The 26,652-nt window shown below is 43.6% G+C and overlaps 1 protein-coding gene across 1 annotated transcript in view; it reads left to right on the forward strand.

Moving 5' to 3' along the window:
- The window catches only part of SMC4 (structural maintenance of chromosomes 4), a 102,426-nt gene that overhangs the window by 26,025 nt on the left and 49,749 nt on the right, over positions 1–26,652 (forward strand). Inside the window, exons 6-8 of the mRNA XM_065410309.1 lie at positions 4,150–4,314; positions 12,663–12,790; positions 13,736–13,876. Coding sequence (XP_065266381.1) covers positions 4,150–4,314; positions 12,663–12,790; positions 13,736–13,876 — 434 coding nt within the window. The remainder of the gene's footprint in view (positions 1–4,149; positions 4,315–12,662; positions 12,791–13,735; positions 13,877–26,652) is intronic.

Genomic DNA, 26,652 nt, shown 5'->3' on the forward strand with positions numbered 1-26,652 from the left:
TTTCTCTTTGTGAGTTGATTTTAGTTCTTGGGATTATTGAGCATTGAAGAAATTTTTCAAGCCCTGGGCATCTCTATTTGGGATTGACGACACCTAGAAACATAAGTCCAGCATATCAAAGGAGCTCTTATGCCATAGTCAACGATGGTGGTCCTTCACAGGTATCACTTATGCATCTATCATTACATCTGTGTGTGCTTCTGCCCCTGCCCCCAGACATTCACTTTTCAGTAAGAGGCATATACTGTAAGATAAACTGTTGAAAGATTTTCCTTGGGGCAGTTTTGAGATTGAGATTTTTTTTTTTTATTAGAGGTTTATAGGTGTTGGAGGGATACTGTCAACTTGAATTTCTACATTCATTAGACATTCTTTTAAATAGTATATCCTAGTATTTTTAAGTTAATGGTTTTTCTCTTCTCCTCCAGGCACAAGAGCTACACCAGATATGCTTAAGCTTATTGCTCTCCTCTTTCTCTCTGAATATGTTTGTATGTTGTCTCTTGAGTTTCACTTTTGCTGGTGCTGTTTTCTTTAAATACTCTTTCAAGATATGGACAAGAACAGCATGAGTGGTGTTCAAAACCCTGGCCTAGTTATGTATTTTGCATCTAGTTAGAATTGAACATGTGGAAGGGATACATGATTAAACTGCATAATAGCCATCTTGAGGTTATACAATGCATACTTAACTTTTACAGTGCCTGTAGTGGAAAGAAGCTGCTGGAAGTATCTATTGAATGAAACCATTTAAACTAGTAACAGAAATATTTTTTTTAATTCATCTTCCTTAATGTATAAACAGACCAATCATTCCATTAATGTAGTGAGCAATGAGAACAGTAGCCCAGTTGAACTGTACTCATTAGAAAATATTTGCATTTTGGTATACATATATTCTGGTAATAAGGGTAGGTAATGTGACAGATTATAAAAAGGATTGATTTATTTTGTATCACTTTAATAAATATTAATGTCAATAGTTATTAATAGTTTGTCTAATAATTGAAGTCAGAAAACTAACAAAATTTGTATGCATACACCTTTTTATAGCTTTGAAATAAAAAAATAAAAAGTGCTCCTACATACGACTCAATATTAATGTGGATATTTTTGTGCAGGAAGAGGAATAAGTATACAAAACATGTAAAAGTAGAAGATGTGGCTCTACCGAGTTTTTTCTCTTCTGCTCAACAGCACAGGGCTTGCATATTTTCTAGTGAGAGAAAAGTGAGGCCACTAGGTGTCATCCTATACCAAATAAGTAAATGGAACCGCTCTTGCCAAAGTCTCTGACCTCTTCCTAGCCCAGGGGTTGGCAACGTTCGGCACGCGGCTCGCCAGGGTAAGCACCCTGGCGGGCCGGGCCAGTTTATTTACCTGCTGACGCGGCAAGTTCGACCGATCGCGGCCCCCACTGGCCGCGGTTCGCCGTCCCGGGCCAATGAGGGCGGCGGGAAGCCGCAGCCAGCACGTCCCTCGCCCGCGCCGCTTCCTGCCGCCCCCATTGGCCCAGTGGGGGCCGCGATCGGCCGAACCTGGAGCGTCAGCAGGTAAATAAACTGGCCCGGCCCACCAGGGTGCTTACCCTGGTGAGCTGCGTGCCGAACGTTGCCGACCCCTGTCCTAGCCAAAGTTCAAAATGAGTACCCCATCTTCATCTTCCTTAGTGTGTTAGGCACCTTCTACACAGTTGGCTGTTGCTCCTTTTTTTAAAACCTTGTTACTACCATGGCTTCTGTAACTCCTCTCTCCTAGTTCTCCACCTCTTTAATCAGTCCTTCGGAGGATCCTCATCATCCTCTCTTCAACTTTTTGACAGTTCCAATGAGCTCTCTCCTTGGTCCTCTTCTCTTCGTCCTCTACATCTTATCTCTAGATAACCTCGTCTGCAAATACAAATTCAAATACCATCTCTATGCTGATGACCCTCCGATCTACTTCTGACCTGTCTGTTTCTGCAGCACAGCATCTCAGGCAATTCAGGATGTCTGGGCTGCTCCCCTCCATGCTGCAGCTCACAGAGGTGGATCAAAGATGGCAATGGTCAGTTGGCAGTTACACTTCTCTTTTTATTTCTTCTGTTATTATTTTTTCCTTTTTGGGGGGCAGCAGGAAGCAGTTTCTCTATTTCAGGCTTCTTTCCTCCTCCCTGGGTTGGTCTTAAGCAATCTGGTGGTTTAATCCACCCTGAACTTCCACCATAGTGTCTCCCTGCCAGTTATTCTGCCCCTATATAGGCATGGTAGAGCAGCCAAGAAAACACTGGGTCAAATCCAAACAGTGCCATTTGTGAGGCAGCTTTCTCAGGCTGGCTGAGTCCTTCTAGTCTTTAGAGACTTCCCTTATTCTGCTCTTTCTGGTCCATTTTTCCACATTGGCATCACATCTGCTTTGGTGGGTTGGCAGTCCCACATTCCTATTCAACTCGTAGCCCCAAGACCTAATAGAGTTAAGGTTGACTGGCTGGGCACAACTCAGCATCTGCCGAGCCTGAGAAGGCTGCCTCACAAATGGAGCACAACTTGGATATGATCCAGTGCTTTTTTGGCTGGTTTGTCTGCTGGACATAGTTAGTTCATTACCTCTGGAATATTCATTATTCAAGTTTTTTCACTGCTTTGGAATAACTTATTTGTCGGTAGCCAGGGCACATGGAGCCAAATCTTTTATCCACCTCTGAGCTGTAGAGCGGAGCAGCCCAGATATCCAGAATATTGGGAGACAGTGCTAGCAGAAAGGAAATTATCAGTAAGAAATTTTTCCCATTCTGTCCAAACTAAAATCTTGGCCTGCCTCTCTGATATCTCCTTGTGGGTGTCTAGCCATCAGTTCAGGCTCAAACATGGCTAAAACAGAGATTGAGTTCCCTATGTCCTTTTTCGATCACTGTGGACAATACTACCATCCTGTCTGTTAATCAGGTCTTTAACCTAGGTATCACTTTCGACTTTAACTTCCTTCTAGATCCTCACATCCAAGCTATGTCTATTTTGCAGACTTTTGCTGTATAACAGTCTCTAAGGTATTGCCTTTCCTATCCATCCACATAGCTAAAACTCTTGTCTTTGGTAATAAACTGTTTGGGGCATAGACCTGTCTTTGGTTTGTTTTGTGTAATACCTAGTACGATGGGGTCCTTGTCCATGAGTAGGGCTCTTAGGCACTATGGCAATACAAATAATAAATGTATTAAATATACATGCATTTCTGATATCTTTTTGTTACTTTACAATTTTGAATTTAGACTAAATATTATGCAATATTTTGAATGAATTTGGAAGATGTATCACCACTTTGTTCCAAGCATATGGTGAAGTATGTAATTGGTTTTTAAAAAATAAAAAGTTTGCTCCATTTACCACACCAAGAACTAAAATACATTGTTTGTCTTAACATCAAATTTTTATAATTCTTTTACAACTATTTTCCCGTTCTACCTTTATAATAAAAAATTAGATCTGCTGCTGTTTTTAATAAATTTTTCTGTGGTATATACTTTCAGAGATAATGCTGTGCAGGAAGAAATAAATATAGCAGAGAAAGTTAACAAGTATTTAACAAGGCTTTTTGTTGTTGTTGTGTTTTGTTGTTGTTTTTTCAATAATAATATCCAATTGGACACCCAAAAGGTTCAAGTGACCAATCAGAACACTGCTCCTGAAACATTTTTTTCCAAACTACTACTCTTAATAGGGCTCCACTCCTGATCAAACTACCTTAAATACTTTTTTATGAAAATAAAACTGTCTTAAATGGTATGGGGTTGTCATTTTTGTTAGTTTTTCAGGTGAGGGAGAAGTGCCTTTGAAGTTTTATAGAGTGATGAAGTGTAGTTTGGAGGGTGGGCTACGGAGAACATATTTTTTTCTCTCACACCATCACCATAGTATCTTCAGAGGGAGAAAATTTTCGTTATATTCATAAGTGCCTCACTAGATATATGGGTATTGTGACTAACTAGTTCTGACTACTGCCTTACTATGTTGTAATTTATAACATCTGACTTGTCACATAAGTGGCTTAGAATAGTAAAGATCTTTATGTTCTCTGCATCCCAATACCTTCTTTCTCTTAGAAAGAAACATTAGTCAAAAAACCCCAACCCCCTAAGAATGATAGAATCTAGATTAATTTTTTTTTTTTAAGGGGGAAGTCGAACAGATTGCAATGATGAAACCAAAAGGCCAGAATGAACATGATGAAGGTATGCTTGAATACTTAGAAGACTTAATAGGATCAGGACGGTTAAAAGATCCTATTCAAGTTCTGTGTCGCAGAGTTGAGATGTTAAATGAGCAGAGAGGAGAGAAGGTGAGTCCTCATGAGCGTTCATTCTCTAAAAGTCAAATATAGAACAAAATCCTTAACTGCTGGAACTTTTTATTTCAGAAAAGCAATTGAAAGTGTAAAGATAACATTCATGAGGAAAAAATTAGGGGGGTTTGTTTGGCGGAGTGTCTTTAATTTTTATTTTAAGAATGTTGTACACAATTTAAAAAAAAATCATCTCAACAGGAAGTTCATTGGAAATCATGATCAGTCTCTGTAGAACAAGATACTGTGGGCAGTCTTCCAGAGCTGAGGATTCCCCAATATGAACTGGTTTGCAACCAAAGACTAGAAGAAATGCGGCTGCTTCTGTTCCATGGCTGGTCATAGCCCAAGCTATGTGAAAGATGCATTCCTACTACCCTGGGAACTGGAGTTCCTGTAAGCATACCCTCCAATCCACTGATTCCCAAAGTAAACAGAAAGCTGAAACAAGAACACTCCATAATGCTATCTCATGGCCCCAGCTTGGCTGAGATAATATTAGTACTTGGACTTCAATCCAACCTCCATTCATGTTACCAGTCCTCTTTATATCATAGCATTACAGTCAGGTGCTGCACTCCAATCCATTCAGTCTCAGCCTCACAGCGTGGATGGTGGGTGGCTAACAGCTATAGATAGAATCTATTTTCATCTGGTTCAGAAGATGTTAATTAGTAGAAAGACATTCTTCTAGAGCTACTGTGACAAATGTGGGAATTTTCTGTAATATATTTATGAGCTGTCTATATGACTTGGTACCTTGGCATCGTTACCACTTGGGGGAAATAATTCATTTTCTCCCTAGGACATGGGAAATCAGTCTAGGTATTTGAGATATATAGCAGGGGTGGCCAAACTTACTGACACTCTGAGCCACATAGGACAATCTTCAAAAGTTCGAGAGCTGGAGCGCACCTTGAGATCTTCCCTCCCTGCTGGGCAGATGCCACAAGCCACTACCCTGCTGCAAGTCAGAGGTCCCAAGCTTCCCCCTTCCCCTCCCCCACCTCCCTGTCTGGTAGGTGGAAAATGGGGGGAGGGGTATGAGGTGGGACTCCACGAGCTGCATTTTAACAGTAAAAGAGCCATGTGTGACTTGTGAGCCACAGTTTGTCCACCCCTGCCATAAAGCTACTAGGACTGTGTGGGCTGGAATCAACACATTTAAATGGAAGATGCTACAGAGACAATGAGAACAGACACATATGTTTGGTAGACAAAAAGGAACAGACAAAGGAATCATAGGTAGTTCCTACAGCAGCATGGATCTGGGTGCCTTGGCTTTAGCCAGTCTGAACTCTTTCTTAACCTTTGCTTCTCTGTATTTCAAAATTGTATGCCAGGTGACTAATACATTGCTACCTTGTTTTGAAAAGATTGCCTGGAGTCGCTGCAAATACTGACTGAGCATTGTGCCCTGAAGGGGTATGGAGAAGCCTCCAGCAGGAGTCTGGCTTTACTGGATTCATTGCAGAGAGCCAGGGAGAGAGACAAGGATTGCTGGTGCCCAAAGGTCCAGCTTTTCAGAGTCATGGAGGCAAGGTCCTACCCCGTGGAACTCTGTGGAATCGTTGGGGTCCAGGACACACAAGGGGTCACCCCCAAGGGATTGGCTACAGGCTGGGGCATATCCCAGACCCTGTGAATCCATAACAGCTACCATGTGCGCCATGCACCCAAGTCTAAAAATTCTTCAAAGCAGTGTCTTTTAGTCCACACATGTGTAGTAACTATCTTTTTGCTCCCAACCAAATAAGAGGCAGTGCAGGTCAACGCCTCTCCAGTTGCTTCTCTACTGCCGCCTGGCCTGAGTTGGAATTGTGTCCTCCTTCACTTGGTTGCATGACCTATAAAGAAAATATTTGTAAACCGTTATATTCTTAGATTTGTAGTTAGTAGTTCAAGTTTTTAGTGTAGTATAGTGTGTTTATCTCTCCCCCTGCTTGGTGAACCCATCCCTGGCTCTGGGACTGTGCCCAAAGTCCTGGGATTCAAGAATTGCATCTCCTGTCCTTGATCCCTCTCTATCAGTGATGAACATCAACTCTGCCTGTACGGTTTGGGTGAGGCACATAACTCTGAAGTACTGTATCTGTTGCACCTTGCCACCCAGAACTTGAGAAGCCCAGGAGCTTCACCTATGTAAGCACCTGGCGGAGAAGGCTATGAGGCCCCTCTCCGATTCAGGCCAGGGAGACCACCCTGTACATTGGCCTGCAGTGCCCCTCCAAGCATGTGCCTTGGAGCAGAGCTCTCAAGTGCTAGGACTCATCTTTGAGGGCTCCCCATGAGAGTAGAAGACACACTCATGGATGCAAGGACAGATCCCCCTTGAGGACTGTCCATGAGAAACTTACTTCCTCCCCAAGCCTGTTCAGTTGGGTGAGATGTGTGGAACCTAAGGAACTGGCTCTGATGAAGACTCCCAGATTGGAGGGCAAGATGCATAAAAAGTAAGATCCGACAGTTCCCTCAGTACTGAAGCATGAGACTCGATGTTCACCAGTTCTGTCTGAGGTACTGGTCCAGATCCAAAATCAGTGTTGCCTCATCTATCTAGAGACCGTTCAGTCACTACAGATGTACCGGATCCGTCAGACTTACCTATGGGAACCCCTGGGACACGAGTGCATACCGAGACTTGTATAATACCAGAGGATATATTCCTCCCTTATCCACAGTTTCCATTTTTGTCTAGCCTAGCCCTTCTGAGGGATGTCCTTATTCAGGAAAATATCACTATATCACTGTCCCAGGAGCCTTACCTCCAACATCTGGCAGACGTCCCCTGGTACCAACTACACCACCACTACTGATGGAGCAGTTCTTGGACTCAGGTGAATCGGAGGAGATAGTCCCACTGGTATCTCTGCAGAGACAGTTGAGCCCCAATAGATAGTCGAGAGGTTACTCTTGCCATTCTGCCAGGTATGACCAGCATCTAGCATTCGGAAGCCTAGGGACACCCAAAGCATGAGATTGCATCCCTGACCATCTTGGCTAATAGCCACTGATGGAGCTATCCTCCATAAACTTATCTAATTCTTTTTTGAACCCAGTTATAGTTTTGGCCTTCACACTATCCCCTGGCAGTGAGTTCCACAGGTTGACTGCGTTGTGTGAAGAAGTACTTTTGTTTATTTTAAACATGCTGCCTGTTAATTTTATTGCGGGATCTCTGGTTTGTGTGTTAGGTGAAGGGGTAAATAACACTTTCTCCACACAACTCATGATTTTATACACCTCTATCATATTTCCCCTTAGTTGTCTCTTTTCCAAGCTGAATAGTCCCAATCTTTTTAATCTCTCCTTTCATGGAAGCTGCTCCATATCCTGAATCATTTTTGTTGCTCTTCTCTGTACGTTTTCCAATTCTAATATCTCTCTTTGGAGATGAGGAGAACAGAACTGCACACAGTATTCCAGGTGTGAGCATACCATAGATTTATATAGTGGCATTATGATATGTTCTTTTTTAGCATCTATCCCTTTCCTAAGGGTTCCTAACATTGTTAGCTTGGTTTTTTGTTTTGTTTTTACATTGCACATTGAATAGATGTTTTCAGAGAACTATCTGCAATGACTGCAAGATCTTTTTTGAGTGGTAACAGCTAATTTAAACCCCATCATTTTGTATATATAATGGGATTATGTTTTCCATTGTTCGTTACTATGCAGTTATCAACATTGAATTTCATCTGTCATTTTGTTGCCCAGTCACCCAGTTTCATGAGATACCTTTGTAAATTTTTGCGGTCAGCTTTGGACTTAACTATCTCGATTAATTTAGTATCATCTACAAACTCTGCCACCTCACTGTTTATCCCTTTTTCCAGATCATATATGAATACGTTGAACAGCACTGATCCCAGTACAGATGCCTGGGGGACCCCGATATTTACTTTTCTCCATTGTGAAAATTGACCGTTTATTCCTACTTTTTGTTTCCTATCTTTTAACCAGTTACTGATCCATGAGAGGACCTCCCTCTTATCCCATGACTGGTTTCTTTGCTTAAGAGCCTTTAGTGATGGACCTGGTCAAAAGGCTTTCTGAAAGTCCAAGTACACTGTATCCACTGGATCACTCTTGTCCATGTGTTTATTGACCCCCTCAAAGAATTCTAATAGATCAGTGAGGCATAATTTCCCTTTACAAAAGCCATGTTGACTCTTCCCCAACAAATTATGTTCATCTGTGTGTCTGATAATTCTGTTCTTTACTATAGTTTCAACCAATTTGCAGGCTACTGAAGTTGGGATTACTTGCATGTAATTGCCAGTATTGCTTCTGAAACCTTATTAAAAATTGGCATCAAATTAGCTATCATCCAGTCATCTAGTACAGAAGATGATTTAAGTGATAGATTACATACACAGTTCTTTGAGTGCTTGCTCATTTCAATTCCACTCTAGGTGTGTGCACGCCCATGTGCACAGTTGTCAGAGATTTTTGCCTTAGCGATATCTGTACAGTGGTCTGTGGCGCCCTCTTGAGTGCCACGCTCATGTGGTGGTATATTAGGTGCAAAGGACCTATGTCAGGCCATGTGCTCACCCTGCTGTAGTCGGACCCCCTAGCCCAGCCAGGAATCCGACTCCTAGGAGCTGCAGGGGACCCCGGCTCCTCCTAAGAACTTAATTGCCCAAAGTGGCCCCGGTAGCTTAAGACCCAGTAAGCTGGCCGGCACCACACATGCCACACTGGACTCGGCTAGGGCCCCACCGTCCTAGCGTATGCCAGTCATGGGATTGTCCCATAGGGCAGTGGAGCATCCTCGGTCCCCAAACCTCAGGCATAGGTCCCCATCAACACAGCCTAGGACCCTGGTCCCGCAACCTCAGTCGCTGACCAGACGACCCAGGTCCCCAACGCCACGCTCTCCCCCTATGAGGCATGGGACACCAGAATCAAGGCACCAGTCTTGGTACCGGCGAGCCTCCTGCCAGAGATTGCAACAGCACAGGTTGCTATAGCATAGATGATCTCCCAGGTGTCGATCCCCACCGGTGTGGGATCGATCCCCATCACGGCACTGGTCTCACCTCTCTGGTACCGCTCGTTGAGCAGGCACTGATCCTCACCCTTTTCTCACCGATCACCGGCGAGGGTCAATTGGTAGATTCAGGCTTCCACAGCTCCGCCCTAGTCACCAGAGGGGCAATGGTCTGAGCGAGAGCAGGAGTTCAGCCAAGAAGGGGTGAATCACCGCTGGCCCATGAGACTGGTGTGGCATCTGCAGTGGTGGCATGGCAGCAGGAACAGTAGCCTGCTCAATGGTCATTCTGGAATCCTTGGGGTGTGCCGATGATGCCGGTCCCCGTACTCCCGCCAATTCCTCCCTGGCCTGCTCGGACAAACCGCCCCATGCTTCTTCTGAAGATAAGAGACTTAACTTCCTTGATGTCCACCAGGGCCTGGCATTCTACCTGCAAAGAACCAAGCCCATTAGGAAATCACTGAGACACTTTATCCCCATAGCAGAGAGATTCCGTGAGCAAGCCATAGCCTCCCAGAGGATTTCTAAGCGGTGTTGCAATGCATCTTAAAGTGCTACAAGATAACAAACATTCCTCTCCCTAGGGGAGTCACAGCTCACTCCACACAAGCACAAACTGCCTCCATGACATCCTTATCAGACATTCCCACTGCAAAATATCTGCAAAGCAGCCACCTGGAGTTTGATCCACACATTTGCAACCCATTATGCAGCGGTGGAATCAGCAATATTGCAAGCATCTTTGCTACCAGCTTCCTCACACCCACCTCTAGTCTGAACACTGCTCGTGGAATACACGTAGGAATCATCACTCAGAGTAGTGGTGGTGGTTACTTACTGTAACTGGAAGTTCTTTGAGATGTGGGGTCCCTATCTGTATTCCACTACCTGCCCTCCATTCCCTCTGCTTTGGATCCTATTGTGTTTGCAGTAAGAAGAGGAACTCCAGAGGCATCGACCCACACTGAACATTATCTTCTAGGTTGGGAATGCAAGGAGAGCTAGTGTGCACATGCGGGTCAACAGACACTGCTTTGAAGAATTTTTGGATTTGGGCACATGGCGTGAATACATACCCCACGTGTGGAATACAGATAAGAATGACACATCTCAAAGGAACTCTAGTTACCGTTAGTGACCTACACTTTTGCCTTGGGACCTTAACCTGGTCTTGTCATTGCGTATGAGACCACCCTTTGAGCTTTATCCACCTGCTCCCTTTTTCATTTGTCTGCTAAAACAGCATTCACATTTGCTAGGAGAATGGGGGAGTTGCAGGTCTACCATGTATAATTTAAGGACAAAGCATCTTTACAACCTCATCTGAAATTCCTATCAAACACTAATATCCTGGGACCAATACGGTTACAACAACACTATATATCAAGTGTGTGTCAGAATTCCATCTAAATCAGGTGGTAGATCTACTGATCATCTTTTCTAAACTGCACATCCATAAGTATGAGGAGATGTTGCATGCTTTGGATGTGCGCAGGGCACTGTCATTCTACATTGACAGGACTCTGTCTTTTTGATCCTCCATTAGATTTAACGTCTTAGGCTAAGACAATGGGAGGACAAGTATTCAGCCCAGAGTCTACCTAATAAGATTTCTTAATGTACATGAACCTGTTATGAGCTTGGAAGCCTCACACCACCAGAGAGTTACTGCTCATTCTACAAGGACCCACGCCACCTCAGCAGCCTTCCTCAGTAATGTCCCTGTTATGGACATCTGCAGAGCAGCAACTTGATTCTCTGTTCACACGTTCATGCAGCATTATGAATTGCCAAAGTGTCCAGCAGAGAGACCAACTGTGGAAAAATTGTTTAAATATTTTCTGGGTTCTTGCTACCATTGGGCTACTGCTTGAGAATTGCCTAACATAGAATATATATGTGCAGAAAGAATAAAGAGTTATTTACCTGTACAGTAACTGGTTCTCTCAGATATGTTGTACACATATACAAATTCCACATCCCATCCTCCATCCCCCACTATTTGGAGTCTAATGTCATCAGGACTCCAGGGCAAAGGAATCGAGAGGGGATTGAGGCAGCCCCACCCTGTATGCCCTTGGTTGGAGGTACAAGGACATGCAGGAACAGCTCTGACAGTACTGCTGATAGGAATCTCTGGCTCAACTGCACAGGGCATACATGCCTGGAGTGGAATGTGTATGGGCACAACAGATCTTGGAGAAAAACAGAATACAGGTAAGTAACAGTTTCTTTCAAGTACAGGATATAACATGGATTCTCTCATTTGCCTCTCTTATGTTATCAAGGAGTCTTGACTGTCCTACATTTCCTATATTGCTAATAGGAGAAAAGCAGGAGACTCCACAGTAGTTCTGGTATGAAAAAGGTTGAAGAAGTGTTCCACTGGAACAATGAAACACCATATGAGGAGGCTTCCAAGTGTAGAAAATAAAACATTCACAGAAGCTGGACATAGACTGTAGAACTTGCTTCCTCAACAGAATAACAATGGAATTTAACCACTTTCAGAACTAAAGACAATGTTAAGTTATTTGACTTGGCTTTCCCTTAGTAAATTCTTGATGCACAAAGTTATCAAATATCAGAGGGGTAGCCGTGTTAGTCTGGATCTGTAAAAAGCGACGAAGAGTCCTGTGGCACCTTATAGACTAACAGACGTATTGGAGCATAAGCTTTCGTGTGTGAATACCCACTTCATCAGATGCATCATGGATAAATGGACACAAAGTTATCAAACTATTTCTCCTTGCAGACTGAGAAGGAAGAAAGTTTTATTTAAATAGTTAGGAAGTAGTTTTCTACTATAAAAATGGTGGTTGAATAAGTACCTACACTGAAAAGGGGCTACTTAAGCACTGTTCTTCAAGAGCAACAGATACAGCAAAAATAACACACTTAAGCAGTCTACATTAGGAATTTTTTTAAAAAAATTCCCACCTGTGTTACCTTTGGTTTGACTGAACTGATACTAGCACAAGTGGGAGCCCTTGTTTAAAAAATAAAAATCTGATTCCATGTCTTTATTATAAAGCCTTGTATATCCTGGTGGGGATTTTCTTGTACAATTTCCGGGGTTAGGCAGAATCTATGTTCCTGATTGTCTTACATTATTGCTTAGAATCCTCAAATAGGTTCAGGCTCCATTGTGCTATACAGAAGGTCCCTTCCTCAAAAAGCTCACAATCTTAAATTGTGTTGTGAAGTTAATTTTGGAATTTTTTTTCCTGTATATGATCTTAATTGACTGACTTATATAGTGTGATCAGTTTTCTCACTGTTCATTGTTTTCTCTGAAGTATTGTTAGAATGTGAACTGACTTAGATGTTGTATTATCTTTTCTAGTTAAACAGAGTTAAAATGGTGGAGAAAGAAAAAGATGCTTTAGAAGGAGAGAGAAACAAAGCCATTGAATTTCTTTCTTTGGAAAACAAAATGTTTAAGGAAAAAAATCATATTTGCCAATACTACATGTAAGTAACACCTTCCTTTCTGAACTTTTCGATGTTGGTTTCTATATTAGTAGTGCAGTTACTAGTTAGCTACCCTGTCTCCATATTTCCACTTGTTAATATTTTGTCTACATGAATCTCCAGGAACACTCTCAAAACTTTCACTGAATAGTCTAAATTTAAAAGAATACTGAGTAAAATGAGTGCCCATTTATGGTAAGTATTAAGTTTAAAAATATTAGATAATTTCAAATAGCAATGGTCCATGTTGGCATATTTAAAAAAAAAAAAAAACTTGGTTGCCAGTTTTCTTTTACTTTAACCTGTTTTTAATCTCATCCTACCCCCCTCCTTCACCCTCCCAGTAAAGTAGTTTGGCTGGTGGACTTCCTAAGGCCAACCTCCTACTTTAAAGAGAAACTAGATATTTTAAATTGTTAACCAAGGGTTTGTTTACATTAAGCAGCAATGTACTCTACAGGAAGTATGATTACTAAAGCACACTAACATGTTGCACGTTAATTGGTCCATGTAGGCCTTACTGGTGTGCACTCAAGGTTCCCTAGCATCCGTTAACATTGTACTGCATTATGTTAAAGTGCACTAGGAAAACTTTAGTGCGTACCAGCAGGGTCTACATGGACCAATTAATGAGCAACACATTAATGCACTTTAGAAATTACACCTCTGTAGGACACATTACTCCACCATATAGACAAGCCTGAAATTATTTACATTTTTTAAACTGTAAAATCTTTGGATTTCTTTAACCCCATTTTAAATACACAAGACTGTCTAGCAATGATCAGCTGCAGGACTGAATATTTAATTTACAGTGATTATTTACAGTGATTATTTGTTGTAATTGTAGGATTCCAAAACTCTCAAATCAATTTTTTTAAAATTCCTAGTAAATTTGATACAAGTGGCTTTTTTGTAATCCTAAAATATATGTATTTCCTCTAGTTATGACCTGCAGAATCGGATAACTGACATGGAAACCCAAAAGAAAAAAATTCATGAAGACACTAAAGATATTAACACAAAGAATAGTAAACTTGCTGATGAAATGAAAGTTAAGAATAAAGCTTTGAAAGATGTAGAAAAGTAAGTACTTCCATGATCTCACAAACTGTAATAGCACATTATGCACTTTGCACGTGTAAAGCTTTGAGTTCAGAAAACAAACTGTTTTGTCACTTCTGTTTTGACTCTTTCATACCAAGTGGTCTTTTGTACTCAGCCTGTATTACTGACATCTCAAATGACCACTACGTTTGTATGTACTCATGTTGTACTTTCATATTTCCAGTTAGGGTTGATGGTAGTTGAATGAACATATTAGAACAGAGAATATTCTCCTTTTATGCATGACATACTGTAAAGCATAAAGGGCTCATTTGTGATCATTGCTGCATCTTATGCAGCTATAAGGCCCCTTAATACCCCACTGGCTTCCTATGTTGGCAGAACCTGCAGAGGGACAGAAAGCAGCTGCCATTAGGTTCCCACTCTTCCCCTGCACAGGTGGATAGATTGTGGGTGTCTTTTCACAGTCACCACCTATGCACACAAACAGCCACATTATGACTCTGTCACAGTCTGGTTCCTAGGGCAGTGCTGCAATGCAGATTGGATTGTAAGGTTATAGTTCAGAACTGTGTCATCAAGTATGGCATAGTTTTATGATAAAATGGCAGTTCAAGCAGATGCCTTTTTTTTAAAAGGATGTCCTTAAAGATAACACATAAAGAAGAGGGCAGATAATTGGGTTGTGGCTTTCTTTTATGGCTTTATGAAGTTTAGCAAAGGTCTGAAGGGTTTTCTTTTGCAGGGGGTGATTTATCTAGAAATATTTTGAATATCAAATCCTGGATTTCCTTTTCTATTGGAGAACTCTTTGAACGGGCTTTATTAGCCCTTAGTAGAAGGAGCCTGGGATGCTTTGACTCTTTCAGATGTCATTTCTTCTAATTGTTTGTCAGGCCTTTGATCTAAATAGTTTCTATCGCCCTTCCCCAGTTGTTCTTATTACTGTTGTGGAAAAAATCACCCACGCATTGATTTTAGTTTACAGACTCAAGCCTGAGGCCCGTTTATTGCAAAGCATACCAACGCGTTGGGGTGCCAGTCCGAAAACTGTCACAACTAGCAGCAGCTCGCAGGCTGCTTTATTCCGTCAAACCGCAAGCATATTACAAATAATACGTCATTTATGCGAAATAAGAGTAGGGAGTCTGTTCCTTTTTCCCGGTAGCTTTCTCATTATTTACGAGAATTGGGTGCCTACTGGGTGGGAGTGTTCTTGGTGGTTTTGACATGGGTGGTACTTGGCACCAGCGGGGGTGTTGTTTTTCGTCAGGATACATATTGTTTTCCGGGGGGGGGGGGGGGGGGGTGTTACAGGATGCCCAAAGATGATATATGATTGGCTGATGGCAGGTAGCTGACCTTTACTAGAAGCAATTTCTTCATATAAGCCATTACTATGTTTCATCAATGAGCAGTTATCATGTTTTTCCATCAACCAGTTGTTATATTGCTAAGGCCTTTCGCATGGCTTCCTTCCCCTCCCTTCTCTGGTCATGGCCCATGACCGTATTTGGCAGGGGATTGCACAGCCTTGTTTAGTTCAGGTTCTGGCCTATACTGCCTTACGTAAAGGCCGTCTGGGAAGTCAGCTTCTGTCAGAGGGCCTGAATGTGGACCTTCGGTGTTACTTTAGTTGTTATAAAGGCCACCTAGTTCTTTTTCCCCACATTACTTTGATGTCATCACTCTAGTTTGGTTACGATACTAAAAAATTTAAACAATCTATATCGTTCCAATTCTCAAAATGGTGTCCATATGTTATATGATCTGTGGATCCCGCTGCTATTAGCGATTGCGTTGTGAAAGGATCCTTCCCTGATCATCACCTTTTAAACTGTAACCTAACAGAATGACTGTGGATTAATTTTAGTTCTTTGAGTGATTGGACATGTGTATTCTATTCTTGATTTGTGTGTGCCCCACATACTGTGGTCAGAAACTTTTTTTCCCTCAGCAGTACCCATCAGAGTAGCTCAGGCACCCTCTACCACCATGAGCCCTTGTGAGCAGCCATAAAGGGCGGAGCCACCCCAACTGCCCTCAGTTCGTTCTTACCACCCGTGACAGTTGTTAGATCTGTTGGCCTTGCTTTAGCAAGTTCTCTGTGTCCTTTATTTTTTGTAGATGGTTACCTGTTGTTCATAATTAAGGCTATGATTATGTCATAGAGGTCATGGAATCCATGACTTCCATTGACCGCCGTGACATTTTCTGCCCTGGGGCTGGAGCTCCCAGTCAGCCCTGCCTGCGCAGCAGCCCAGCCCCAGGGGCACGGGCACCCTGGAGCTCACACTCATTGCATCAGTGGGAGGACCCAGGAGCCCCAGCAGCAGTGGCTGCTGAACCCACCTACCCCTTTTGTCAGGGATACTTTTGGTGAAGGTCAGGGATCGGTCACAGGCTGCCGTGAGTTTGTTTATTTTCCATGACCTGCCCTGACTTTTACTAAAAATACCCATGACAAAAATTTAGCCTTATTCATAGTTAGTGTTAGTGATTAGATTTTTTTTTTTTAATGTTTTTTGGTTCCACTGCTTGAGGTCCTGGTTTTGGTACTGAGGAATGCCTCAGTCACTGGGCTCCAAGCCTTATTGTTCTTGTTCCAAACAAATGCCTGTGAGTGGCTCACACACCACCTGTTCAAAGTGCCTGGGTGAATCTCACAGATCAGATTGTTATCAAATTTGTAAGGACTTCAAGCGAGAACCAAAAATGACAGAGAGGCTAGGCTGAAATTTCTTTTGATAGAAGCTGCTCTGAGACCACTATTGGAGCCTTCCTGCCTGGAGGGGGAGGGAACAACCTCGTTAGCTTTGGAAAAACACTCCACCAGTGTTGGTGAAGTCCCAGTACTATCACCAGTCTCCAGTGCTGAGGTTGAAGTACAAGGTTTTTAAGGAAGAAACTTGAAGAGGAAGATCTACAGCTCCTGAGCCCAAAAAGGGGGCAAAGGGGGCAAGTAGTGTGCATCCTAAATCTAAGCATTCCTTGTCCAGTTAGTCTCATAAGGAGGCACAGTTGATTCTGGCACTGGGACAGGTACCGTTGTGTCCAGAATCCCAAGCGTCACCTTCTACTTCTACAATGCTGTCGTCTTTGGTTACTCACTAAACTGAGACCATTCTACACTTGTACCAACTACAGTTGGAGGCAGTTGCAGCAGCAAGGGGCTTGTCTTTGTCAGTACCAGTTTCCTCAGTGGTGCAGGAAACCAGTACCATCAGCTCACACTGCCTTGGTTCAGTTGGTTCAGGGCTCAGTTCCATGTCAAAACAACGAGGAGTACTGTTTGTCAGCGCTCTCATCCTACGATACCATAAAGGGGAAAGCTAGCAACAATGGCCTTGTTTCAGTCGTCTCTGGGTTCTCTGCACTGGTATTGATGGGCATAGCCCCTCTGTGGTCAGAAGCAGCTGAGTCTTCAGATTCTGAATCCCTTCTGAGAGCTTGCCACCTGGGATGCTTCTGAGATGCTGCATTGGTGGGATATGTGGCTGGGAAGGTATTGGGACTCTGCCTTTTCAGTGGGCCTTTTCAGTGCCCCTTTTGGAATCCCTGGGGTGTTCTCTCCCATCTCCAAGTCAGGAGATAAGAGTACAGGAGGATCCTATCAGTCAATTGCCAGAGGAGGCTTAGCCTTAAACTCTATTATCTCCATTTTCCTCTTCCCCAGGTGGTGCACTTTCTGTGAAACGGTCCTCACCCTACCTGAAGTCTTCAAGGCTTACTGGAAGATTTTGAAAAGGCTTGCCTCAGCCTTGAATATCCAAGTGGAGGACGTTAGGAGTCATCCAATAGAGATGTTAATATTTTGGCCACAGTTGGGCCCTCCCTTGTGGCCTTACCAATTAATGAGGCGATTTTAGAGCCCACCAAGGCCCTGTGGCAAACTCCCTCTTCACTTCATCACATATCCAAGAGGGATAAGTGTTGATACTAAGTACTCATCCAAGCCTTCAAGTATTTTTTTTCCCATTCCTAGCGGTCGTTGACTGTTTCGGCTGCCAACGAAAGGGAATGCCAGGGGCAGCAGGCTGCTACCCTGAAATCAAAGGATGCAAAAACTTGACCCGTTTGGTAGGGAAAATTGTTCTAGGGCTGGGTTACAGGTTAGAATTGCAGAACAACAGGCTTTGTTAGACCAGCGTGACTTTAATATCTTGGACTTGATATTAAAGTTTAAGGACAAGTTACTAGAGCACGGGAAACAAGAGTTTCTTTTGCTGGTAGATGAAGAAAAGCTGGTGGCTAGAACATCAGTGTAAACTGGTTTGAATGCTGCTGACTTGGCTACTAGGGCCATGGCCTCTGCTATTACCATGCGCAGGTGCTCATGCATGCAGTCTTCAGGGCTGCCCAAGGAAAGTCCAGCAGACTGTTCAGGACCTGCCATTTGAAGAGTCATCTCTATTTTCAGTGCAGACAGATGACACTTCATGGTTTAAAAGACTCCAGGGAGACTCTAAATTCTCTGGGCATATGTACCCCTGCACCAAAAAGAAAGCACTTTTGTCCTTAGCAGTCTGATCGACATGCTACTCTTGCACCTAAAAAAATATGTATTAAGAAAAAGGAGTAGGGGTTATTGATACAGACCCCAGCCCCTTCTACTGCAACAGCTTCTAGTTCATCTTGGCATCCTGGGGGCTCTCAACATATATTTTGATGGGTTGGTCAAGGACATGATACCTCTCCAACATTCCAGCCTCTCCTTTCCCTGTGTTTGCAAGGGAAGGGTGCCTCTCACTTCCTAGGTGTGTGGTGCCTGAATCATTTCACACTAATGGGTCTTAAACACCGTGGAAGTGGGATACACATGTCTACACCTCTTTCCCGCCCTCCCTCCTTGTCCCTGTTCAAAGACCACTCTCACAAGGAGAGCATCTTCCAGGACATGCAATCTCTGCTTCGATTGGAAGCTGTAGAAGTTCCTCAGTGTCACAGAGGGATTGGGTTTTATTCCTGCCATTTCCTTATCCTGAAAGCAAAGGGTGGTCTCAGACCAATTTTAGATCTGCGCCAACTCAACAGATATCTGAAAAAGATAACTTTGCATGGTCTCCTGGCTTCCATTATCCTTCCCTGCATCCCAGAGACTGGTATGCTGCCTTCATCTCAAAGGATACGTACTTTCATGAGACTATCAGGGCAACGTGAAACATTTAAGGTTCCTAATGAACCATTCTCACTACCAGTTCACAATTATAAACTTTGGTCTGTCTGCATCTCCCATAGTTTTTAAAAAAATGTATGGCAGTGTGAGCTGCGTTTCTGAGGAAACTGGGTGTGCAAGTGTATCTGTACCTGGACAACTGGTTGGTAAGAATCCAATCAAGAGTTCAGTTACAATCCAGTTTCTCTCTTATCCAGTCAACCTTCAATGCTGTGGGACTGTTAATCAACACAGAGAAGTCTGTCCTCTCCTCAGTGCAGAGGATAGAATTCATACCGTCAGTTCTGAACTTGACTCAAGCCATAGCTTTCCTTCTATGGTCAACATTTCAGATAATTGAATCCATCATCTTTGATCTCAAGGTTCACCTAACTACGACAGCATGGAATCATATGAGGCTTCTGGAGCACATGACCTCTTGCACAAATGCAGTCCAACATACCAGATTGTGCCTCAGGGAACGACAGACTTGGCTGGCCTCCGTATTTGCTCTGAGCCAACACCCTCTAAGCCTTGGAGTAAGGTTACCCTCTCAGATTTTAGCTTCTCTTGACTGGTGGATGAACACTGTTAGTGTATGTGTAGGTGTTCCCTTTGTCCCACCTCTGCCTTCATTGATGTTAGTGACAGATATGTCCACTCTGGGATGGGGGGCTCATCTGGGTTCTCTTCAGAGGCAGGGGTTATGATCCACAAAGGGTATCGTGACATATAAATATAAGGGAGTTGAGAGCTATCCTACTGGTATGTCAAGCTTTCTTACCCCATATCAAGGGTAGGAGCCAAAGGTGGTGATCTGTCTCAACAAGCAGGGAGGGGCCCACTTGCCCCAGCTCTGCCAAGAGGCAATGCAACTTGGACTTTTGCATTGCCACTTTGATCGACCTCACAGCTTCTTATTTTTGGGGGGTGCAAAATAAGCTTGCAGACCACCTAAGCAGATTGTTTATGAATCGCCACAAGTGTTCTCTATGTCCAAATGTAGCCACGGGCATTTTCCATCCGTGGGAGATTCCCCCATTTCCAACAATAACCAACAGGAAATGGCAGCACTTTTGCTACCTGCAAGGTCACAATCCCAGGTTGTCCCACTCTTGGAAGCTTTCCTGTTGCCCTGGATGGGCAAGCTCCTGGATGCTTTCCCACCAATTCCACTTCAGAATTTAGCTAAAAATCATGCACCACTATGCTCAAGTCATATGTATGGCCCCAGTGTAGCTATGGCCCCAGTGTAGCTATGGCCCCAGTGTAGCCTTGGCAGCACTGGTTTTCCACTTTCCTGTCCCTTTTCGCTGCCTCCACCATCTCCGAACTGCACTCCTTGAGGACATCTAAGAGGAAGAGCCAAGATTCCTCTCATAAGATTCCCAAAGACTGTCCCTTGAGTTCTCCTGGTTTGGGGATCTACCTGAAAGAAGTCGCAATTTCTGATGACTTCAGCCACTTCAGCACCCAGTGCTCTCTGACCTGGTACCGATGAGGCTGGTAGTTCCTCAGGTATCAAGGGAACAGTTAAGCCTAAGGATTGTAAAGTCCTGGGCTCCAAGAGGTCATCAGTATAGTCAATGGAGTGAGGTGGCAAGAAGAGCGCTACCTCTTCTCACTCGCTACCAAAGAAGCCCCCTCAGGCTTTATCTGGACTCCCCTTGGAGTGGTCGAGATTCATGGTACCATCAACTCCCTCAGCCATCACTTTGGCACAGGCCATTGACATGGGACAACACTCTCAGTACTGCAAGAGTTTTGCTTTCACTCAGATGCCCTACTTACCATTGCTCAGCTCCAATATTCTCAGGACCTCCAGATCTCCAGACATTCACTCAGTACCAACAGTTTCACCTCATGTTTCTTCTGGTGCTCCTCCGTTTCAGAGTGACTTGGAAGAGGGGGATTCTGATGAAGATCTTGCCTCAGTCTCTCACATATCTGTCCAAGGTTCTCCACTCCATCCCTATAGAGACTGTTTTCCAGAGGTCTCTGAGGAAGTTGATCTCGCTCATGAAAGACATCCACAACCACCATCTTGCTGGTACCAGCACCCATGGGTGACTCTACCCGTGCCATATGTACCACCTTCTTGGCCATACTGGGACCCTTGGGAGCCTATTGCCAGCAATTTTCTAGGGTCTCAAGCACCACCCACCACAGAGATCAACAGCCTTCATCACCCTCCCTGTCCAGAACACTCTAACCAGCCCACGAAAGCTTATGCTCAAATAAATTTGTTAGTCTCTAAGATGCCACAAGTACTCCTGTTCTTTTAACCTAAGGAAGAAAACTTTGAGGAACTGGAAGCTAGGGCTAATAAAGAGATCTCTTCACCAGCCAACATATCTTTTTCATCCCCAGATGAAGTGGTCATGCCACCCCCACCATCCGTGGCTGATTATTTTAAATAGTTCCAGGACCTTATCAAGTGGGTTATAAATTCTTTGCAGATACCTCTTGAGGAGGTTAAAGAACCATATCATAAGCTACTTGACATCCTTCATCCAGCATCATCTGCCCACATCGCTATGCCTGTTAACGAGGCCCTCCTGGACCATGCAAAGGTCATTTGGCACACCCTAGCCTCAATTCTGTCCATGTGCTAGAGAGTGGACAAAAAATATTATGTCCCCTCTAAGAACTCGGAATTTGTATTTTCTTATCCCTCTCCTGACTCCTTAGTGGTTGAGGCAGTTAACGAACATGGCAGCACTATGCCCTGTGATAAATATCATGAACGCTTCAACCTGTTCGGTAGAAAATCATATTCGTCAGCCACTTTGCAATTCAAAATTGCCAAATATCAGGTATTAATGGTGACATGCAACCATACAAATGTATACTAAGCTGAACTCCTTTATTGAGCATCTACCAGCAAAACAGAGAGCAATTCCAGTCAATTATTGCAGAAGACCAGGTGCTTGCCAGAACATCTCTGCAGGTCTCTCTTGATACTGCCGCTCATTTGATTTCTGGGGTAGTACTTATGAGGATGGCCTCCTGGTTTCACCTCTGAGTATTTCCAGTGGAGGCCCAGAAAACAATTCAAGACTTTTTCTTTTGATGGCACTTAAACTGTTCACTGACAGCACAGATGAATCACTGCACACATTGAAGGACTCCAGAGCCACTTTACGTTCTCTGGAGATCTATACATCTACCTGAAAGAGAGAGTTTAGTTGGTCTCAGACAGCGCAGAGATCCTGCCCCCACCCAGTTCTTGGGTTCCCAGAGATCGTATGAACCTCAATGCAAGAGACAGAGGTTCCAGAGGAGAAAACCACTCACCCAACCTTCAACTTCCCAATCCTCTACCTCAAAGCACTTATTTGGATAGGATAGTCGAGGTCCTGAGCTGACATCCCCTTTCATACCAACTGCAATATTTCACCTACCTTTACCACTTCTGGCAGGCATAGGAGGCTATTACTATAGATGGGTGGGTTTTGGAGATAATTTCCACTGGGTACTCCATTCACTTCCATCTGCCTCTTTCCTTCCCCGTTCCTCTTCAGAGACCCCCTCACAAGAACCTGCTATCACAGGAAATAGACTCTCTTCTACTCTTGGTTTCTATAGAACCAGTTCCCAAGCAGCAGAGAGGGAAGGGATTTTATTCCAGGTATTTCCAGGTTCTAAAAAATAATTGCAGCTTGAGACCCATCCTAGTTTAAAGGCTACTCAGCACCTTTGTGAAGACACACTTGTAGCAATAATTCCATCACTAAACCAAGGGGATTGGTTCTTAGTCCTCAACCTTCAGGATGCACATTTCTATATCGCGATCAACCCATTGCACAGAAAATTCCTACATTTTCCATTTTCAGTACAGGGTGCTCTCTTTTGGCCTGTCATCTGCCCCAAGAGTTTTCAAAGCTCATGTCAGTACTAGCAGCACACCTCCACAGAAAAGAAATTCTGGTGTTCCCAAACCTAGACGATTGGCTTCTGAAAAGGTGCTCCTTGGATGTAACTTCATGGGCAACATGCGATGCCGTAGGCCTCTTTCTCAAATTGGGCCTGTAATAGAACATTCAAAAGTCCATCTTAACTCCTGTGCAAAAGTTAGAATTCATAGGTTCTCATCTCAATTCAGTAACAGCAAGAGCCTACCTTCCAATGCACAAATTAGTGGCCTGAGCCAACATAATCAATACAATCCAAATCATTCCTCAAACTCCAGTCAAGAACTGTCTTCAGCTGTTGAGTCATATGGCAGATGGTACTTTAATTATAGACCACACAAGACTGCAAATGCAGTGCCTTCAAGGGTGGCTTAGGGCTGTTTATTCACCAAACAGTCTACCTACACTAACTATCCATACCCACCTTCATAAAGGAATCTCTCAGTTGGTGGAAATACCCTCAGAACATTTGTGCAAGAATCCCTTTCATCTGTCCTCCCTCTGCAGTTATCATTACGACGCATGCATCCCTACTGGGGAAGGGAGTACATTTAGAAACCTACGTGGCCCAGGGCAGGGGGATGCCTCAGGAAACCCCTCTGCCCATTAAGCTTCTGGAACTCAGGGCAGTCAGATACACCTGTCTCCAGTTCTACCACTAATTGGGGCAAACACATAAAGGTCATGATGGACAACATGTCATTCATGTTCTATATCAACCAGAAAGGTCCCCCTACCTCTGCGCTGACGCTGTCAAGCTTTGGAATTGTGTACGTGCGATCAGATAGTCCTCTCAGCCATTTTGCTCCCAGGAGTTCAGAATGTAACTGCGGACACACTCAGTGGGCACTTCTCTCAAGACCACAAGTGGGAGATAGTTTCCATCATACTTCACCACATATTCCAACAAAGGGGCATCCCTCCAATAGACCTGCTCACCATTTTGGTATACAAGAAATGTGTCCAGTCTTCTCCAGAGGTGGGCAGGGGCACTGATCCTTGGGGGATGACTTTCACCTTCCCTGGTTGTCAGGTCTACTTTATGCATTCCCTCTGACTCCTCTAATATCCAGAGTTCTACTCAAAATAATAATAAAAAAAGACAAAGCCAGAGTTATTCTAATAGTCCTGATATGGCCCAGACAAACATGGTTTCCTTACCTGATACAGCTGGCCATTTACTCACCAATCACTCTCCAGGCTGCTCCTCATCTCTTCTCCCAGGAAGGCAGGAAGATCCTTCACCCCAATCTTGGGGGTTCTTCGCCTCAAAGGTAGCTGGTCGATGGTTCATGGGATTAGAGACTATCTATTCAGCGGAAGTAAAAAAGAGTGCTATTACACAGCAAAAAGCCCATTTACACACTAACAAAAATGGACAAGATTTGCCCGCTGGTGTGACCTCAAACACATTCCACTGACAACGTCATTGCTGTCAGATATACAGAGTACATCCTAGAACAAACAAACTCAGGGCTGTTCTCAAGTTCCATTCAAGTCCATCTTCCAACCATCCTGGCTTCCATTCTCCAACAGAGAGTTATTCCATATTTGCTTACCCAGTAACAATGAAGTTTCTCAGAGGACTCTAATCTCTTTCCACCAGTCAAACATTCTACTCTGGTTTGGGACCTCAATCTGGTTCTAAAATGTCTTACGAGATCTCCACTTGAAACGATAGTTACCTGCTCACTCCTCCATTTGTCGATTGAAAACAATATTTCTGGTAGCCATCATGTCAGTTCGATGAGTTGGGGAAATAGGAGCCTTTATGGCATACCCCTGTTTTCACACTATCTTTCAAAGACAAGGTCACATTATGACCACACTTCAAGTTTTTACCAAAAATATCTTCAGAGTTCCATGTTAACCAATCCATTCACCTCCCAATCTTCTGTCCACACCTAGGCAAATAAGAGGCATTGTTACCCACACATGATGTCAAGAGAGCCCTGGCTTTCTATCTTGACAGGAATTGCCCTGTTGTCCACCTCCAAAAAGCTTCTCACCAGATTTCTCTTCGAACACCTGCTTCTTCTTGCTGCGGAAATCCTCCCAGAATCGCAATGCTGATTCAGACCATTTTGAATTACCAACTATGACGTCTTCACTGCCTGTCAACTTCAGGAAAAGTGCCGCAAACAACATCCACCTCTGTACATGGTCTTCATCGACCTCTTGAAAGCATTCAACTCCTTCAATTGGGAGGCTCTCTGGAGAATTCTTCTTCCATTTGGATGCTTGCCAAAATTTGTTGCCATTCTTCTCCTCTTCCATGACCACATGCTTGTGACAGTTGTCAGCATTGGATCTGAAATGGACCCCTTCCTAGTCAAAACAGGAGTCAAGCAAGGCTGTGTCTTCGCTTCAACCCCATTCTCCATCTTCCTTGTTGTCATCCTCTTTCTCATCACTGACAAGCTTCTATTTCGATTTGACATACAATACAGAATGAACGGCAAGCTCTTCAACCTCAGTCACCTCTGATCCAAGACACAGACTATCAGTAAATCAGTCAATGAACTCCCATATGCAGACAACTGTGCCCTGTGTGCCCACTTGGAAGAAGATCTTAAAAAATTTGTCATTTTTTCTGAGGCCTACAACCAACTCGGCCTGACACTCAACATCTAGAACACTAAAGTACTCCAGCAGCAGGCTCCGAATCACCAGGATCATGCTCCTGTAATTCAGATCAACAGAGAGACCCTGGAGAACATCCAGCACTTCCTTTACCTTGGCAGTCATCTGTTGCAGAAAGCTGACATTGACAAGGAAATTCAACACTGCCTCCAATGTGCCAGTGCAGTTTTCAGATACTTGAGAGAACATGTCTTTGAAGATCATGACATCAAGAATCAAAGCAAGCTTCTCGGATTCCAGTCCATTGTTATCCCTGTACCACAAGATCTTCTGAATCAAGGGGGAAGACCAACACACCAACAGCAATGTTCTGTCCCAAGCCAAAACCTCTCACATTGAAGCTATGATCATCTGCCAACAGGTTTGTTGGGCTGGTTATGTTCTTTAAATGCCAGACAATTGACTCCTGAAGCAGGTCATGTTCTCACAACTGAGGAGAGGCAGGCAAAAAAAGCACTTCAAAAATACCCTCAAAACCAACATGAAGTGCAGTATTGACAATAAACTTATGGGAAATTCAAGCCCTTGACCGACCAAAATGGAAAATGACCTTGTGGCAAGGATCCCAGTATTTCAAGGTCCAACAGAGACAATAGGAAATGGGAAAGGAGGAAAGAATACACCGCAGCTTGACTCAACGATCCAGATCCACCCCTTCCACTGGGAAATGTCTGCTCCAACTGTGACAAGATCGGTGGATCCCAGATTGGTCTCAATAGCCACTTGCAGATCCACCAGCAATAATTGGCTTTTTATTTTTTTTTATCTTTTTCTGGAAAACAGTCATCCTCAAACTCTGAGGGATTACCAGCTAAACCTTTCAGAAAGACCCCTAAACGATTTGTCTCAATTGCAGACAGATCACAAGGGTCTGCAGTCTCTAAACAAAGACTTTACAGGTGGATATCCAACTGCATTAGCTGTTGCTACCAACCTCGTAATCTTCAAGCACCCTTGGACTTACAGACTCACTATATGAGATCTATTTCCTCCTGTAGAGCCTCTCTCAAATATGTTCCCATCACTGAAATATGTAGAGCTGCGACTTAGCGCTCAGCAAAGGTATGTACAGAGGTCCATGC

This window comes from Emys orbicularis, chromosome 9 (assembly GCF_028017835.1).
Source record: "Emys orbicularis isolate rEmyOrb1 chromosome 9, rEmyOrb1.hap1, whole genome shotgun sequence".
In the NCBI taxonomy this organism is placed as follows: domain Eukaryota; kingdom Metazoa; phylum Chordata; order Testudines; family Emydidae; genus Emys; species Emys orbicularis.